Genomic DNA, 20,125 nt, shown 5'->3' with positions numbered 1-20,125 from the left:
GACTGGTGAGAGCGCTCAGGAAGCAGAGGACTTGGACTCTTGTGGAAAACCCCAAGACTCACCATGAGGGAGTGTGTCTGCTGGTGAGGTAAGAGATCTAGGAGGCATCATTTTATCCTTGGGAATGAGTAGCCACTAGAGTGGCTGAGAGGGAACCTCCCGTTTATAGTTTTGTGGGCAGGGGGTGCGGGGGTGTCCTGGGTGGAAACACACAGCTCCCACTCCTAGCTATCAGAGCTGTATGCTCAGAGCAGCTGAGTTTTTGAAGTGTGCAATCTAGCCCATGAGCGGTTTCTTTTGTCTTCCAGTCTTCTGCTAAGATCTGGACTCATAACACCTGAGATCATACAGAGCCTCCTCCCCTGGGTGAATTCCCCCTCAGAAAACCACCGAGTCACCAGCACAGCTTTCCTTGCCCAGGTAAGACACAGGGCTCTGAAGAGCAGTTTCACCATTAGACTCTTGTCTGCCTTTCTTTCGGGAGTTGTACAGTTCAGTTCATAGGAGTAATTGTCATTTTAGACAGTAGAATAGCTCCTCCTTTATATGGAAACCTCACCAGGAACTTCACGATACCTTTCTGAGTCCTTCTCTCTCTGTGGTTTTTATTGCCGTCATTGCCTATACTAGCTACACAACCACAGGTGCTGGCTGAGAGAGATACGGACAGAGTTTGGATGAGTGGACCTCTTCTGCCAAGTCCTAGTGCTGATCCTAACCAACAGCTCCTGATTTTGGTTTAGCTCAGCACATCTTCTGAATGAACCGAGCGTCCTAATACTACCAACCAAGCAACCTACAACTACATTAATGTCTATCTTAGGTTCTCATTACTCTAGTATCTGAGGACCTCCAAACTCTTTAATGTCTGTATCCCCACCACACTCCTGTGAGGTAGGGAAGCACTATGTTTCCTATTTTACAGGCAGGGAACTGATGCACAGAAGGGCTAAGTGACTTGCCCAAGGTCACACAGGAAGTCTTTGAGGGAGCAGGAAATGGAACCTGGGTCTCCTAAGTCCTAGGCTAGTGTGGGGATACCTGCTGGAGCATCCTCCCTTTCCACAGTCTTCCTCCAACATCTGCATCATATTTCCCACTTATGCTAAGCAACTATCTTCGGAGCTTATCTGGTTCTAAGAAAAACAACCTCTCTGTGCCTATGACGGGCTGTACCTGGGCTTTAAGGCTCCTTACAAGAGGCCCCGTGGTCCTATTACACCCTGCCCCAGGAAAAGAAGCCCCCAATCTGGGTCTGTCTAGAGAGGCCTCATGAAAGCAGCCAATCCGAGCCCATCAGGCTCGGCTAAAAGGAGCTGAATGAGGAGAGGCTGAGGGAACTGGGAATGTTTAGTCTACGGAAGAGAAGAATGAGGGGGGATTTGATAGCTGCTTTCAACTACCTGAGAGGTGGTTCCAGAGAGGATGGTTCTAGACTATTCTCAGTGGTAGAAGAGGACAGGACAAGGAGTAATGGTCTCAAGTTGCAGTGGGGGAGGTTTAGGTTGGATATTAGGAAAAACTTTTTCACTAGGAGGGTGGTGAAACACTGGAATGCGTTACCTAGGGAGGTGGTAGAATCTCCTTCCTTGGAAGTTTTTAAGGTCAGGCTTGACAAAGCCCTGGCTGGGATGATTTGATTGGGGATTGGTCCTGCTTTGAGCAGGGGGTTGGACTAGATGACCTCCTGAGGTCCCTTCCAACCCTGATATTCTATGATTCTATGATTCTATGAAGGGCTTTAGCAGGTCAGTTTCTGGCAGGAACTGGAGGGGCAAGAAAGGGCGCTGCTCTCTGGCCACAGAAATTCAGGGGACAGCCATAGTTTGATTCTGGCAGCCTTTACTTAAGCTGGGTTTTCAGGAAGAGAGTCCCGAAGAACTTTAACCCTGAGGTGAGGGTGAAGCTAAAAGTGGCGGGTAGGAAGAAGCGACAATGAACTGAAATCAAGCAGTGCCTAGCTCCTGTTTATAGGATCCATGGTTTGGAACCCAGAGTTAGGGGCAGGCCCAGGTTCCCCTACCACCAACAGTGGCATAAGCCCCATGGAGAGGACAATGCTAATGGAGAGCTTGAACAAAGGGCAGAATGTAAAGGACCCGGAGCTGGGGCTGGAGACCCTAGTGAGGGCAATGGGACTGTTCTGGACTACCCCAGAAGGGGTTCATTTGGACTTTGGGACTCAGCCAGAGGCCTGAGCCACAGAAGACTCACTGAGGACGGCTGGCAGGGTGCACCAGGGGTGAGAAAAGGACTGTGATACCATACCCATCCACTAAGAGGCTCTCAAGAGGTGAGTGGATCCCTATTTTAGTGCCCAAAAGGAAAGCTCCATGTTTTGTAGACCTTTCTCATTTGTGTGGAATACTAAAGTTACAGTGTATTATGTGCCAAGTATCAGAGGGGTAGCCATATTTGTCTGTATCCTCAAGACTGGGGCTGTAGGAGGACTCCTTGTTGTTTTTAGTGTATGACATGTCGGCTCAAATTCTATTCCCAATCTTAACGATCATATTGGGGCTAATGGACAGGTTGATTTTCTTTCAGCTAATGAGTGATCCCATGCTCAGGGAGAAGAAGTTCCTTAAGCCAGTCTTACACATCTTGGAAGAAAAGTCCCATGATAGGAACAGCATTGTCCGGCAGATGGCTGTAAGAGGCCTGGGAAATTTAGTCTATGGGGCGCTTGAGAAGGTAAGAGAGAATACTGACTAGAATGCAGCATAACTAGAGAAACCAAGGGAAACAGTTGTTCGGAGTTTACAGAGGCTGCACACAATGCACTAGGCCAAATTCTGCTCTCCCGCATACCCGAGTAACCTCTTTGCAGTCAATACAGAGCAAGCTAGATCCTTTGCTAAGCTGGGCATAAGCAAACAATCTGTGCACTTTAATATGACCATGTGTAAATGTCTCCATCTAGGAACAAAAAATGCAGGCCATACTTACAGGATGAGAGACTCTATCCCAAGAAGCAATGATGCTGAAAACCACTTGAGTCATGGCAGAGAATCAGTTGAGCATAAGGTGTCCCAATGCGAAGTTGTGGCCAAAAGGGCTGAAATGATCCTTAGAGGCATAAAGAGAGGAATCTTGACTAAGAGTAAAGAAGTTCTTTTCCCTCTGAATATGACGCTCATGTGAGCACTGCTGGACTGCTGTGTCCAGATCAGGTGTCCACAATTCAAGCAGGATGCTGATAAATTAGAGAGGATTCAGAGAAGAGTCCCAAGAATTCTCAAAGGATTGGAAAAGATACCTCTAGTGATAGACTCAAGGAGCTCAATCTATTTAGCTTTACAAAGAGAAGGTTAAGGAGTGACTTGAGGACAGTCTAGAACTACTCACATGGGGAGCACATTTTGAGAATGGGTTCTTCCCATTAGCAAACAAAGGGATAAGAAGATTCAATGGGGGAAAATGAAGCTAGACTAATTCAGACTGGTAATAAGGCATTGATTTTTAATGGTAATTTTAATTAACCATTGGAACAATTTACCAAGGGTTGTAGTGGATTCTCTGTCACTAGCAAATTTAAAATCAAGATTGAACGTTTTTCTAAAAGATACACTCTAGTTCCAACAGAGTCTATTTCGGGGAAGTTCAATGTTATGCAGGAGGTCAGACCGGATAATCACAAGGGTTCCTTTTGGCCTTGGAATCTAAGTAACTAGGAATCTAATAATAGGATGACACAGGTGTATTATGGCCCCAAGTTTGGCTCATTGTAGCTGGAACCTGGTCTGAAATATAGCTATAGGTCTCCCGGGGGGTGGGAGGGGGAGATGAAATTCCCACAGCTTCATAACTGCTAAAGAAAACGTATTAGAAGTGTGATCAGTGATAAGTGTTCTTTAATGTCGTATGTTTGTCCAGGTGAAAAAGCACAAGAAGTTTCTTATGGTCATACTGATCAGGGCCTTAAGTGACCCTTTCAGTTCTGAAGTCATTGGCGAGAGCATGAAAGCAGTGGCCAAAGTCCTGAAGGAGCTGAAAGAGAAGGACATAGGTTCTTCCTTCAGAGACCTCACCCAACAGATCCGGACCTACTTTGACAACGTATGTGACCAGAACTCTCCAGCCCCAGTTCAACCGATCTTGATTAGACTCCATTTACTCCCTGGGCATTGCTCATGTCAGAGTGAAGAGATGTTTCGGCCCCAGGGAAGAGAGGTGTTTTACGGAGGAGGAGAACATTAGGAGGATGGGGATGACATCCCTGCTTCCACAGTCTCCCCCTTCTGTTCTTCTTTCTTGCCACTGAGAACCTCAAAGAAAGTCTGAATACTAGATTAGGTAGCTAGATAACCATGAAAAGGGGGTTCCAAGGTACAATAGAGAGTGTTGGGCCTGCTCTATACCATTTTTACATGAGAGGGTTGGAATGATTCCATTTTGCAGAGAATTCTGAGATTTCAAATTTTGGTTTTGTTCCTATTTGTGGGAATCCCTCTCCCCAAACTTCAAAACTCTTTGTGAAACAGAATGACTATTCTCAGCCGAGCTCTATTGAAAGCCTTGGGTCCGGGCAGTCTGCTCTCAATCTATCCCGGTGCTGGGAACCCAGGAAACTGTGGGAGCTAGAAGTGCCAGGGAGTTGCCAATTTGAGAGCTGGGGTCCCAGACGCTGGGGGTTTGGAAGTCCACGATCCCAGTAAGCCTGCTAGATGGGCTTCCAAGGAGCTGAATGGGTGCACTGGCAAGACAGCAGGCAGGTTTCGAAGGACCCCTGCCTGGCTTCTGGAGGAATTTCATCCAAATGGAACTGTCGCTAAAATAGTTTGATGAATCAGCAAATTCGAATCAAAAATTAGTTCATGAAAGTGTTTCCGACTAGCTGTAGTTGGAATCCCTCGACTTGAGCGTAGAAGAGATGGCTGTGCGAGGTACGTGATGTGATTGTCCCTTAGTTACTAACTTGTGGGGCTTTCTTGGCTGTAGGAGGACGATGCTCTTCGTTTATTGTCCTTTGTCCTGTTTGGCATCCTGGCCCACCTGACCAAAAGAAAATGGAAGGGCTATTTCGCCGAGCAGGTTAGACAGAGCTGGGTCACACTTCTGCTTCACCTGCAAGACCCGAACCCCAGGGTTTCAGTGGTAAGACCGAGAGTGACTTATTTACTAAGCCAAAGGAATCTTCCTCCCAATGCCAGGGGAGCTCTGCTATTCCTGCCTGCTGTGGAGGCCCAAATTCTCCCCTCAGTTCATTGCCCTCCTGCTGAGTCAGTTCCCGCCAGGTTGCTCCATGGCTGCCTCACCAGAATCCAGGATAGGTCATGGGTCTGAGCTCGACAGCTCTCTATTCCTGTCTGTCTCTGCACACCAGGCCCCTGCCTCCCCAGAACAGAAGAGAGACCTGGTGAAGCAGCTTTCATCGGTAGATCTGTTCCAAAAAGACATTGATGCTACCTCCAGGTTGCAGTGGAAGCTCTCCCCTCTATTAGTCATTCTTTCATGTTTTCTGCCAATTACATCCAGATGAATCCCTTTTTATCCTGGAATAGATGAGCAGTCAAGCAGATGAGTTCCCTTTGAATGACCAAAGCGCTCAGTAGGGAACAATTAAATGGTGTGACACGCTTTCTTTTTTTCAGGAATGCAGAGCTACGTTTCACCTCTGTGTCCCGTTTTTGGGACTGAAGAGGCTCCAAACTGCCATGAATCAACACCTTGATGGCACAGCCAAGCTGAAGCCTGAAGAGCTCCAGGTGGACATTTGCAGACACCTTGTGAGTGAGCTGTTGAAGTGTCTGAGATTCTTGACTGGAGTGGCATGTGGTGGTATAGAGGTGTGGGGGGGATGTGTGATGGGTAATGGAAATAACGGTCAGAGTGGGATATATGACTGAGGGTGACGGGAAATGTAAATCTGCCACAGATCCCCATTTTTCCCACGTCCACCCAGTCACCTGTTCTTTCTCTGATTTACCTGTGGCTCGTAAAAGCATGTGCTGGCAGTCAAAGGGCACTTCTAGCCAGAGAGAGCTCATGTGTCCCTGATTTCCTCTAGGCCAAAGAGAATGCCGAGCTGCTGGAGAACTTGTACAAAAGCACCATCACGTACTTCTTTAGCAGCTGGGAAGAGATCCGGGCAGTTGCAGCCAAGTTAGCTGGTGAGAGATGATGCCCAGTGTCCCTTTTGGTATTCCCATTGAGGGAGAGAGAAAAAAATCCCACTGTGCAGCACTGAGCTGCCATTAATCTCTCTGTGCCTCAGCTTCCCATACATAAATGGGGAGGTTAATATCCCTACCTCTCCAGTGTGGTGGTCGGAGGAAATCATGACTTGCTATAAAGTGCTTTGGGATTGTTGCAGGGAAAGCACGGTGCAGTCATTTAGTAGTAGAGGCTGGGACACTGTCTCATAGGGCATGTTTACACTTGGAGCTGGGGGTCTAATTCCCAGCTTGATGAGACATACCCGCACTAGCCCTGAGTGCTAAAAATAGAGAGTAGCTGCGATGGCAGGAGCAGCAGGAGGTTTAACCACCCCAAGTATGATCCCATCCAAACCCCAGAGTCGATTCTCAAGGTGGCTAGCTCCTCCCACTGCTCGTGCTGCTTTAGCTACATTCTAATTTTAGCATGCGAGCGCTGTGCGAGCTAGTGTGGGCCTGTCCCATTGAACTGGGAGTGATCCCCCTCGCTCAAAGTGCAGACCCACCCACAGTGTTGCTCAGTGCTCTTCACTACTACTTCATCATTGGGAGGCATGCAGCCCACATGCCCTCAGCGCCTGCTGTTTCAGGTTCCTGGCCACACCACCTTGTCAAGGAGGCAAAAGGTTCCTCCGCTTTGGCCGTCTGCCCTCTTCTCCCAAGCATACCCAGGTGAGACAGGCAGGCATTGTGGCCTAAGTCTCACCTATCAGTCACCTTGTGGGATCCCTGCTTAGAACTCACTTATTCCTGGCCCCAGTCCTTTGCTTAGACCACGAGACCAAGACACTAGCTTAGTATGTCTCCAATAAGTGACAGCAGTGGCGAGAGGAACACAGACTCTTTAAAGCAAATGGGTTTTGTGTAAACATTCTTAAAAAAAAAAAAGTCTTTCTCATTCTCTTCAGTGTGGACTCTAAACTGCACTAGCATCCTCTTGCCCACAGCTCACCCTTAGGCCCACAGTAGGAGAGGCCAAAGACCTGTCTAGGGGCTGCTAATATCACTTTGCATTCAACAAGGGAAGGTTTTATTGTTGTTGTTTGTTTTCCATTGTGTATTTAGGCATCATCCTGGAACACACAGACAGGCAGCGTATGAAATGGCTGGATCTGGAACATCTGTTGATGTGTAAGTAATAAATACAGCTGAAGTTCTGCTCATCCGTGAGTTCTAAAGGAATTTAGCTGACAAGCAGCAGTAACCGATAACACTGGTGCAAAGTGCATCAGCCACACATCAAGGGACAAATTCACTCTCGCCCAGTAGAAAGTCAGCTTTAATTTCCCCTGAAGGAGGCAGCTGCAGAGGGTGTGATGTGAGTCCGTGCATCTCCTGGTTGTCCTGGCAAGGCCCCCTCCGCAGCCAGTGCTATCCACTCTTTGGGCTTTATTGGCTCTCTGTGGACTCCCCAGGTGAGGAGAAATTGTAGCCACTTTCTGCTACCCCAAATTTCCCACCAGCAATTTTTCTTCCAGTAGGTGCCCTGCATCCTGCACAAAGCAGCTTGGACTTGGCCTCTGTTCAATTCCAGGGTTATTGGAGCTCAGACCGTGGCTCCTGAATAGAGATGGAAAATAAACTGAAAAGTGGAAGCTATTGAAACAATGGACCTTCTTCCATTTACAGCAGAGTGGATGACTTTCTGGTCAAGTCAGGGTCTCCCCGCTTGTTGGGAGCACGGAAGGGAGCCAATGGAGGGACCTAAAGCTTTCTTTCTATTGGAGAGCTTGTGTAGCGTGGTATTCAGAGGTAGTAAGTCTCCAGCTATTTCAGGCACAGGTGACAATATGAAAAGTGAGGAATATTCATCTCTCATGTATTTTCCATCCCAATAGAAGGACTGAGCCCAGTTTCACATTTTACCATGTGATCATTCTGCTCTGGTACTTCAAGATTCTGTGATCACACTTAGCTGTGATTTGACAGTCTGTACACTAACATGTTGTCCTCTGTCATTTCAGCTCTCCAGGTCCTCAAGAAAGACCCAAGTCCCTCTGTCCAGCTGGTGGCAACTGAGGTCCTAAATGACATCTGTCCTGGCCGAGTGCTTGGGGAATGAAGCGGGAGACAAAGAGAACAAGGCTCTCCAGTAGTATAAGGCCCTACCGTCAATCAAACGTTAACCCCACCCTTGGCCCTCGTAAGCCTTGCCCACCGGTCACTGGAAGTCCCAAGCCATGAGGTATTACTTCCAGGGTCAAGGCAGACAAATGACCGGAAGCAACGTGTGTCATGTGACCCCTCTAAGAACTCCTCCCATTGTCCTCTACCAATCGGGATGGGGTTTGCCCTGATAGGAACGCCCCAAGAGAAGATTTGACCAATCGGGGGAGTTCCGGGGCAGGATGACCTGTCTGGAAGTGGTTCGTGTGACCCCTCTAAGAATACCTCCCACCACCATCTACCAATCAGTAGGTGTTTGAGCCACTGGGGACCACCCCGAGAGGAGGTCTGACCAATCATGGGGAGTTGCAGGGTGGGGTGATCTGTCTGGAAGTGGTTTGTGTGACCCCTCTAAGAATACCTCCCACCACTGTCTACCAATCAGTAGGGGTTTGAGCCACTGGGGACCACCCCGAGAGGAGGTCTGACCAATTATGGGGAGTTGCGGGATGGGGTGATCTGTCTGGAAGTGGTTTGTGTGACCCCTCTAAGAATTCCTCCCACCACTGTCTACCAGTCAGTAGGGGTTTGAGCCACTGGGGACCACCCCGAGAGGAGGTTTGACCAATCATGGGGAGTTGCGGGGTGGGGTGATCTGTCTGGAAGTGGTTTGTGTGACCCCTCTAAGAATTCCTCCCACCGCCCTCTACCAATCAGGAGGGGTTTGAGCCACTGGGGACCACCCCGAGAGGAGATTTGACCAACTGGGGGGAGTTCCGGGGTGGAGTGACCCGTCTGGAAGTGCTTCGTGTGACCCCTCTAAGAACTCCTCCCACCACCTTCTACCAATCGCGATGGGTTTCGGCTGCAGAGGACTGCCCCGAGAAGAGATTTGACCAAAATGGGGCAGGTTCTCGGATTGGGTGAACCGTCCAGAAGAGGGTCATGTGAGCCCTCTAAGAACTCCTCCCAACGCCCTCTGCCAATCAGAGTGCAGCACCATCACCCCATAAGTCCCAGCGCTGGGCAGAGGAAGCTATCTCTTACCAAGAAGACATGTTTTAGAAATTGTGGAAAGGCTGAAAGGAAACATGGACTCCTTTACCACCCCGTGAGACCTCCAGATTTTGTTTTAGCTCCGAGGACCTTTGGAGTTGTGTGGAGAAAGCGCTACGGTAGTGACGGTTCCGAGGAGGGCCCTTTGACTCAACCGTTGATGGATACGTCGGAACCCGACCCCAAAATCCAAACCTTTGTGAGGCACCCCGATGAGTGTGACAGCCTCTCATTGTCCATGCCCTAAAGTTGGAAGGTGATTGTGGCTTGGGGGAGTCACAAGGTGAACGGGAAAGATGGCGCTCAGGTAAATGAATGATTAAGAAGCGACGGTCGATCATGGCGGTGTAATGGGGTTAGGAATCAACCTGGCATTGCATAAATCTAAAAACAGGCAGTGGGGTGCTTACACTGTTTTTTGTCTGAAAATCTCTCAACAGCTCGACGATGCCTTTCTGGAGGCCTTTGAGAAGTTGCACATCGGTAGCCCTGTGGGAGTAAATCCATCGCGTATCAGCTGTTTTTGCTCCTGTCTGAGACCCAGATCTCAAGAGGAAAATCCAGAAAAGGACAAAAATGGAAGAATGAACCAGCTCAGACTGCCTCATGGTAGGGATCATGGCGTCCTTTGTTTCAGGCGGCTGTAAAAGATTGTGTTAAACCAGGCGATTAATAAAACTTATTTAAATGTGTCAGAATGAACGTGTCCCCCTCCATATTTGTGTTCGTAAAAGACGGTCCCAGGAACAGTCATGTCTCCACAGACGGCTCTGTTAAAGAAAATCTGTTAAACCCCCAGGAAAGTTGGGGGCTTTGACGGGGTCAATCTTCTTTTTCAAGTGGCCAAAAAGCATCCTAAAACTTTAAATAGAAGACAGGTAAGAGCTTGGCTTTCACACCAGGATGCTTACACTTTACACAAACCAGCTCAAATACGTTTTAAAAGAACCAGGACCATTGTTTCAGATGTGGACGCGCAATGGCAGGCAAATTTGGTCCGTATGCACCGCTTCTCCAAACACAACAGCGGTTTTAAGTACATCTTAACAGTGATAGACATTCTATCCAAATATGCCTGGGCCTTAGGCCTAAAAGACAAGATGAGCGGTGAGGAATCCAAGGCCTTTAAAGCTATTTCTTGCCAAGGTCGCGTGCCTCAAAAATGACAAACTAATCGGTGGAAAGAATTTTGAAACAAACCTTTTAGCAGATTGTTGAAACGGCACAGCGTTAACGCTTTTTGTTACTGATAATGAAGTCAAAGCAGGGGTTGTGGAGGGATTTTAACAGAACTTGAAAAAGATGTGGAGGATGTGGTGATATTTTACAGTCCATAACGCCTTTCGCCACATTGACCTGTTACCTGACTTTATGAAGAGTTACAACCAGAGCTTTTACAGAACTCTACGTACCAGACCCGCTTATGTTAACCCTTCCAATTCTCTGAAGATATGGAAACTGGTTGATAGAGACGGTTTTAAAATAAAACCGGTTGTTGCCCCTTTTAGAAAAGGCGACCACGTGAGACTATCTAAAACCAAAGGAGCTTTTGAAAAAGGTTGTGAACAGATGTTTACCAATGAGATATGTATAGTGGATGAAGCCTTAACCAGGAGCCCGAGACCTGTATACCGATTAAAAGATTACGAGGGTGAGACAGTTACTGGATGTTTTTACCCTGAAGATTTACAAAAAGTAAACCCCAAACAAGACAAGATTTGCAGGATCAAAAAAGTTCTAGCGGAGAAAGGAAAAGGGAGAAAAAAACAGCTACTGGTGAAATGGTTTGTGGGTGGGGGGGGCGATAAGTTTACCAGCTGGGTGGAAGCTTCTCAATTCTGACGTTTAGACACAAACAAACAAAAAGATTCCTCCTGCAAAGACTGAGGGAGTGAAAAATGAGCGACAGCGGGTTTTACATGACTTTGCCCAGCAATGCCAGCTCTGCAGTTTTTCCTCAAAACACCAGCTCGAACTTTACAATACAGCTAATTAAACCCTTAGATCTCCCGGGTGCCTGGGAGGTGGGGTTAGTGGAAATACAACACCCGCACAGCTGGAACGCTATCAACGAGGACACCCCTTTTGAAATCACCTTTGAAGATATGGCATAGAGTTTTATCCTATGACGAGGTTATTACTCGTCCATACCCGAATGATTGGATCATATGAACAGTACCATGGCTCGTCCTCCCCCACCGCCTGAGGTGGTCATGAACGATGACCCTGTGGGTAGAAAAGTTACCCTTAAATCCGCTGATTTTACTTTTATGTTTTCTACCAGCAGGGAGCTAGCTAACATTCTAGGTTTGGGCCCCAAGCGCAGCGTCCAAAAATTCCCCTTCTGGGCAGACATCACAGGGGGAGTTAATTCCCTGTATCTGCACACAGATATTGTAGAACACCAGTTTGTGAGGGACTTTTCTGTTCCCCTGTTACGCTGTGTCCCTGTCTGAGGAAGGAACAATGAGTTTGTCACCATCACCTACGATAAACCTCATCACGTTCCTGTCAGAAAACACCACATCGATACCATTACCATTGAAATAAAGACAGATCAGAACAGATACGTCTCATTTGTTGAACGGAGTGGATGTGAAAATTTAAATTGACGCGCAGATAAGACGCTTTCTGTTTAATGGGCAGTGCAGCTGAAGGCTTTAAATTGCGCATTGTATCAGCATCCCTTTTTGTGAAGAAAGTACGGGTGGCCCTGAGCGTTCGTCTGGGGCACGCGGAGTCCCTGCTTACCACAAATGCTAAATATCCCGTGGACCGTGTGGGAATGAAAGTGTTTAGCATCCCCGTGGGCAGCAGGGTCAATAACCAGGAGAACCTGTTTTTTGGGACAGTTACCCAAAATGCTTGTCCTAGGGTTTGTCTTATGCCTTGAGTGGAAGTTACACTAAAAATCCCTTTCATTTTAAACATTATGATATTAATTTTGTGGCCTTGTATGTGGATGGTGAACAGATACCAACCAAGCCTCTGCAACCAGACTTCGAGGCAGGATGCTGCGTGAGAGAATACATGAATCTGGTACAGACACTGGTAAACACATGACAGATCGTTCTCTGTTAATCGACCGTGAGGAGTTTCCACAGGGTTACACCTTCTTTGCCTTTGACCTGTCTCCCGACCAGGAATGCGCCGATGACTATTCCCTGATTCAAACCGGGAACCTGAGAGCAGAAATATGTTTTGGGAAGGCTTTAACCATCACCATCAATCTGATCGTGCATGGGGTTTTTGACAACATCATAGAGAGAAATCAGAGGAGAGACGTTCTGCTTGACCATATGTGAACATGGACACCGTGCAGCTCTCGTGTGTCTTATCAAGGTGCCTTACACAAAAAAGAATTTCTTAGATGTGTTCCCTTGTGATTTGGCTCCCTGGCGACAAGCTGTCTCAGAGACCCCTAGGTTTGTATCGCGCATCCACACAACCAACCTGGTGAACAATGGCTTGCCTTGTGTCTGGCGGAGCGTAACCGTGGAGAGTTTTTAGACTCATACGGGCACCCCCCGAAGAGCATGTTGTTTCCTAAAAGCATTATGAAATTTTTAAACAAAAATGCCACAGGCATTGTGTTTCACAATAGATAATTACAAGACCCCCGCTCTGTCGCCTGCGGCTATCACTGAGTGTTTTTCTTACATCATCGGAGCAAGGGTTTATCTTGTGACCGGATTTTAAAATTGTATTCTAACGACTTAGTGCAAAACGACCAGATGGTGATGAATTTTGTAAAAAATACATTTAAATTCTTGGGCATGCCTAGCCTTGCTCAAAATGTGTTTCAACAAGCCCAGACATGTGTATCTTGCAATGCTTTTTATAGCCATGTTATCCAATATTCTCAGGCATAACAGACAATGTTTTGTTTGGCATTATCCAACACATTTTTTACAAAGTAACTTTTCCCACTGTTGCTAGGCCCTGTGAGAATTGCAGAAAAGGGGTGTTTCCACCGCGTATCCATTTTAAAATCCGTAGGGCAGGGTTTTAAACCCTTCTCCTAGGACCCTCTTGTTGTAAATGACTTTCTGTGTTTTCTTAAGGGTTTTGGTCTCTATTTACCACTGATTTTTGTTCCTTACGATAGAGGGCTGCTGCACCTCTCTCTTTTTTGAGGTGTTTTCTCGCAGGCCCGTGCAATAGTCCAGGACTAGATCTTTCAAACTGTCAAAGTTGATCTTTTGACAGTTTGCCAAGTTCAGGGTAATACCTTTGAATTTCATACAGGCCTTTCCTCCCGACAGCTTATACCCGTACGTTTTCGGGCCTGCCGACACAAACTCGGTGATGTGTTGATCTGGCGGGATCTCGCTCGTGAGGGAATTTAGAAAGAATTTAGCGATTTGGCGTTTAGCGGGGTTAAACCTGATCTCGTGTTGGCACAAACGCACGCCTTCTTTCTGGTAGAAATAGTTCATGTACTTATTTTGTTTTTCTTCGTCTGTGCACCAGCTGGGATACCCTGAAGCCTCTTGTTTCTGGCGGAGGTGTCATTTGATGTACTCTGAAAAGAGTTCATCAGATTTTTCATTAAAAAGCCAGATTTCATATATTTTTGCCACCGCGTACCCCTTCGCTATGCCCGCGTTCAATTCCACCGTGCACCAAGTCCCCAGGATGGCCCTCTCCTCGTCAGTATGGATGCACATCTCCCGCTGCTCAGTTTCCGCACAGGTTCGGCATATCGGGAACATAAGTTTGCCACCCACTCTGACAGGTAACAATGGGAAAAAGAAGCCTTGGGTGGGGTACACTTTAACTTTTGCAATTCCGAAATAATTTGCAAGGGGTCCAAATTTGTCATAAACTCTATTGGGGTGTCCGATAGGGTATTCTTTGGTTTTCTTTACAAAAGGGTAGAAGCTGGTAAAATCATAATAGTGGATTTCTTCCCCGGAGTTAAGTTTGTAATATAGGCGGATAGCGTTTGTCCTCCCCCCAAAAAGAGCATCACTAGGCATGAGAGGCTAGGGCAACTGGGCTCATTTTAAATGCCTGCAAGCTCCCTGTCTGTTTCTGTCCTCACTTCCCACTCTTGCTCCCAAAGAGTCCTCACTACAAAACCAAGTTGTTTCAGATAGTCGGTCTTGAGCTGCGTCTTGTAAGAAAGAAACCCAAAAGTTGTCCCCGTCATAGGGTTTTGTGCTTTTTCACAATGACAGGTGGCACAAGCGTGGAAAAGAATACCCGTTAAACTCCAAGGCTGTGTGTACCCTGTCAACACTGGCATAACCCTCTAAAGAGTAGGAGCCTACCTCTAGTTCCCCACCCTGTAAAGCATGCCGTATTTGTATAGTTTCTTTGTGAGAGGTATTCAACAGCCACTGAATAGATGGGGTTGAATATCTTTTTCTGCCTGTGATCATTGTCTGGAGGGAGAAGAGCTACCGTGTTAGGCTCCAAAAACAGAAACCTGTACATAGCCATGCAGACAGATGCCAGTGTTATGTATCAGAATGGATCTATACCCAGTTTTATCTCGGTGAATTTACCAGGTTCTCTCTCTACTAGATCTCCCTTCTCCATCATTTTCATAATCTCTTTTCTGTATAGGATACAAGGCTGTCTCAAAATGTTGACATCCTGCTGACAGTAATACGCGAGCTCTTTCTGCAAGTCAAACGTCTCCTCCCTGTGGGCCTGCTACCAGTCGAGAAACTCTGCTTTTTCCCTGCGCATCATGCTTTCTACACCATAGTGCTCCACACATAGGGGATAGGCCGCACGTCATTTTGATTTTTGAAAGTGTTCAAAAAATGTGGAAAATACCCTTTGCACCCTTCAAACCCCATCACCTGCGGGAGCTTACCAAGCTTCATGGGCAAGAAGTTTAAAGAGTCTAGAAAACGAATGCCCAGAACCTTAACTTCCACACACATTAGTTTACTACCCTGAGTGATCAGTTCTAGGCACATCTTTTCCTTCAGTAACTGTCTAATGATGAAGTATGCATCGTAACCTTTGGAATTGTGCGCCTGGAACGTGTAGACCCGGAACTCTTTGCCAATAAAGGTCTGAACAAACATAGAAAGACACTCATCACCCTTAAATTCCCAGGACTTTTCCGGCTTGAGGGACATAGCAAAAATGTAATTGGGAGTGTGCAACCCAGTCTCCTTTGTGTATTCGGAATCATAACAAATACACTTTTCTGAGGATTCGGGCTTTCTAAGGCTGTCTATAAAACCGAGGTGACCGTCTACATCACCAGCGATCAAACCCTGACCCTGCTTACAGCGCCTCCCTTTACACCTGTGCCGCTTGTCCACGTAAGACTGACCCTTATCGCACAATGTTTTAGACAGGCATTCAGCTTGTTCTGTCGATTCCCAGTCGATGTGTCTGTCTAAACGCTCTCTGGACTGACAATACAGTCTACGGCGAGGACACCTCAGCTGCACGTCCACGCTGTCTGAGCATGTTACGCTCAAGCAGAGGCAGCAGCTGGACCTGCAAGAGTGGCCGTGACTGTGCACCGTGGGGCAAAACTCACCATAATTTTTTGCTCCGAACAACTTTTTCACAACCAGAATCCCATAGTAATGCTCATCATGCAACAGGATGAAATAAGTCTTGGGGTAAACTGCCCCCCCGTTTAAAAAAAGCCCCTTTCGCCGCATACAGCACCACCTGTATGTTGACTCCTAAATGCTGTTCAGACATTGCTACGTCACTGAGCATAATCTTTTTTTGATCTGACCAGCCCAGTTTCTCATGCAACTTTCTCGCCCCCACTAACGATTCCGTGTCCGTAGGTTTATGGTCGGTCATGACGGCCAAGAGCCCACGCGCAAAACACAGATTGGTAGCCGTGTAAGTCAGGTCTAGTAAACATTGTCTCTTTTTTATGGATGATTTGACTACTGAGGATAGAATTTAAAACTCTACGAGCGGCCCCCACCCCTGCTTTATTACAACTGTCACAACGAGGTGCAATGTCCCATTGACATGCAACTCTATTGCTCTGTGGCAGCTTTGAGGTCTGATTGAAGAAATCCTCAGCAGACAGCTCATCCCTAGTTCTTCAGACCGAAAATAATGGGTTAGTTAAATTACGGCTCTCTAAATGTAACTGAACATAATCATCAGGGCCTACCCTACCATTAACGTCATGGAGAACTAACTGTATCCCCCTGTGTATGGCTTCAACAACCTGCTGAGCTGAATTTATTCGCTCAAGATTGACAAAATGAAATTCCTCACAATACACCGACCCCCCCCAAATCTAGGTAATTCACGTTGCCAACTTCTCACTCTCTCCATACACACCTCTGCATTTTCAGGGTTACTTGGGGGTTCCTCTACGGGACCATCTACATCAGATGCTATTTGAGAGTCAGACTGTGAGGCGCTTCCGTGAGGGTCATCGGGAGGAGATGGGGACCCATCATTCTAGAGAGCCCTCTGGGGAATTTTCTAAACCAGACTCTGTGTGAGAGTCTGATTCCACCTCCCCATTTTCAGACATGCCAGTTTGTGAGCCTCCAGTCGAGGGCATCTCTTTTTGTCCCCCCTCTCCATTACCTCTTTAGCCCTTTTTAAAATTTTTACAACGACCCTGGCCTGGAACTTTTTGGCAGCCATTTGTTTGTCCCCCCTTTTGTTTACACCTGAGCTGATGTGTATCCTTGAGGGTGCCCCTTTTACCCAGGCCCCTTTCCACGACTAGTCACGCCTGCGCAGAGCCAAAAATTGAAGTATTTTTCAAAAAGTCACCCACCAAAGCTTTTGCTTTGTTGATGTGCTTTCCAGCCCTCCTTTCTTTTAGACCCCCTGAAGATACACCGTTCACCGGTATTCTGAACGAAGCATCATATTTTCCCCAAACCTTTTTAGAATACCGTTCTTTTAGAACCCCCGAGGATACAGCGTCCCTCAGTCTTCTGAAGGAAGCATCGTAGGTGGGCGTTTTCACTCACGGTTTTCTCAGGGCTTGGTGTGGAGGTGGCCGCTGAGGAACTGGAGTTGTGTTTGCGTGGTTGGTTTTTACCAGAGTCTTTGGTTTTGTCCTTGGGTTTGACGTATTTGAGGTTTGGACTGCCCTGATGCTTCATCTGCACTCTTGGGCTGTTTTGAGTTGTTAAAGGTCTCAAAGCAGATTTCTGGTTCTTTGGCTGGTCTGGTGGAGGTGTCCCTGTAGCTCTGACTACAGCATTGTCAGGAGAACTGCACATACCCGATTAGGGGGGAAGGAACATATAACAAAACTTAACTTTACCATCTTTCTCACCCACACCGATCTATTTACTTAAAATACAAAACCTCATAACCTCACAAACACAGTATATTTACTGGGCTTCATCCATCCATCTGGTGAATTTTTCTTTTCAGCTGTCTCTTTTCTTTTTCTTTTAAGCTTGTTTACCCTCTGGTCTAAGGGTCTCTCATGTTTTGACCTTACTCTGGAGCAGACAATATTATTATTATTATTATTATTATTATTGTAAATTACATGAAACTGTCTTGTAAACTTAAAAATAAAATATTCATTAGGGTGTTTTTCTATTTAAAAAGTCAGAGCTTTAAAACAAAATAATCCATTTCAGGCTGTACAACAAAGAGGAGTTTTGAGTTTATTTCTACCACTTTAAAACAAAAAACAACAAACCTGCAAACATTTTTTTAAATACACCTCATTTTGCAAAATAAAAACCAAACTGCTTTTAAAATCAACTTTTAAAATCCAGTTTAAAACACATTTTGCACAGTAAAAAAACACCCTGTTAGTTTGAAATACACCATTACCATCAGTTTGCAGCCATATACTATAAAAAAAAAACCACCTATGTTTTTTTACAGAGAGAGAGAGTTTAAAACACAGTTTGCAACAAAATACTTTTCAATAAACCCACATGCATTTAAAAGCCAATTGCAGAAAGTTACGCCCCCCATCCCCCACCCCACCCCACCCCCATGTGTGTTTGGGCCTTTGGATTAAAGAACAAGCAAAAATGTTAGTTAGTATTACCCCCAAATCCCTATCCAACCTGTGTAATACCTGAAGTTATTAAGCAAAACTCCAGTTAAAATAGTTTTTACCTTGGCCCGGTGATGAAATGCAGTTTAAAGTGACTGGTTCCATGCAAAACAGATCACACTGCAAGAAACATAGGCACCATTATTTACTAAGATAGCATGGCCAACGAGTGATAGAATAGAATATATATTTTCAGAGTTAAAAACAGGGAGCATGGCTCCTTTTGCAGTCCAGCAGCCATTCAAGAGAGTTTCTGTTGAAAGAGTCTCCAAAATACCTGAGGTTTTTACACCATCCTAAGCCTTTGTTTCAAACAGACTTCAAAATAGGAGCTAGCAGGTTGATTTGATCGCTACAACTCTCAAATAATAGCTACTTCAGGACGTTAGGCACCCCTCCCTAACATTCCCTTTTGTGATCTGGGGTGGGGGAATTTGTTATACCAATAAAATAAAAACCAGCAGGATCTTATTAAAAGGGAAAAGGCAAAATGCCACATTTATTGTGAATACAGAAAGAATCATAGTAAGCAGTTAGTTATAGCTATAACATTCCATTCAATTTCATATTTATTCACATATTCATTCATACACACACACACACACACACACACACAGAGGTTCTGCAAGGTTGTTATCAGAGTTACCAGCCTTAGAGTTGCTCATGCCAAGCCACTGGCCAGGTGGCCTGGAGACGAGGAGGGAGCAGGGCCTTTTCAGATGCACATCTGACGCTCCTGGAAGTTGGTTTGCAGAATCAGACCCCAAAGTTTTCCGTTTCTAGAGTCCATTTTTATAGGAATTTATTCGTATGCCAGCCTATGGGAATTGCTTCATCATGCTGTTGCTGAATCAATCAGCAGATGGCACATTCCTGACGGCTCCGTCTTGTTCTTCGGTTCTCCCATCCTTGAGGCTGTTGGGTGGATTCCAGTCTGCCCTCCGGGGGTCCTCTGGTTGACGCCTTCTTTGGCCGACGGACACTGGATTCTTAGGCTGGCACCTCCCTGATCATTCAGTTATTATCCACACCAAGCATCCATCCACATACATCCTCTATCTCTATTTTAAAGCACAATCGTTAACAAAGCCAGATAAATACAACAAAAGGGCGGGGAGTCTCTGTGTGCTGTTTCTGTTGTTACAAAGTATTGCTTTGAGAACAGACTCCGTCTAGGATGTACTAACACAATTAGCAGCTTGCAACTTTCACCCGGCGAGGGAGAGAAACAGTCCCAAAACCCAAGAGACCTCTTAATTAGTAATACCCTGGAATTTAAACTATGGGGAATCAAACTCATTTGTGATTTTAATACAGAACTTCTTTAGTATGATCCAACAAATTAAGCTGTCTGCACAACCGAGCTGCTTTTGGCCACATTTTTTTCCTTTTAGTTAAAATGCATTTTTCTGTAGGGCCTTCTTACAGTATTAAACAGTAAATCACCAATCCGTAATGTAACTGTACCCATTTCCAAGTGGGGACCCTTTGCAGATCTCAGTAAATGTCTTTGGGGCTTGTTTTTTAAACATGTTTCTTTCATGCTTAAAGTTTAGGGTGGGGGGTTGAAATAAAATGGTTGTATCACAACCATAATAAGCACCCACAGCTTTTAAAAATTTCTCTTTCGAGCAAATGCTTGTTCTAAAGCATGGTGAAGATTTGTGAACCCTTCAAACATTTCAGTTTGGGGTTAGACCCGTGTGTGTGTGTGTGTGTGTGTGTGTGTGTGTGTGGTGGGATTTTTTGGTTGGTGGTTTTGGGTTTTTTGGGTAAATATAGTATTTTAAACTTTTAATGGCTTTGA

General features: G+C 46.0%; 1 protein-coding gene across 1 annotated transcript in view; it reads left to right on the top strand.

Annotated features, from left to right (window-relative positions):
• The first annotated feature begins 354 nt into the window (after window positions 1-354).
• LOC141975316 (uncharacterized) overlaps window positions 355-20,125 on the top strand; it is a 63,686-nt gene continuing 43,915 nt past the window's right edge. Inside the window, exons 1-4 of the mRNA XM_074935610.1 lie at window positions 355-420; window positions 2,548-2,694; window positions 3,877-4,059; window positions 4,942-5,097. Coding sequence (XP_074791711.1) covers window positions 2,551-2,694; window positions 3,877-4,059; window positions 4,942-5,097 — 483 coding nt within the window. The 5' untranslated portion in view covers window positions 355-420; window positions 2,548-2,550. The remainder of the gene's footprint in view (window positions 421-2,547; window positions 2,695-3,876; window positions 4,060-4,941; window positions 5,098-20,125) is intronic.

Source organism: Natator depressus, chromosome 20 (assembly GCF_965152275.1).
Source record: "Natator depressus isolate rNatDep1 chromosome 20, rNatDep2.hap1, whole genome shotgun sequence".
NCBI lineage: Eukaryota > Metazoa > Chordata > Testudines > Cheloniidae > Natator > Natator depressus.
Note: the sequence above shows the minus strand (reverse complement) of the source record. Positions and strands in the feature narration are given on the sequence as shown.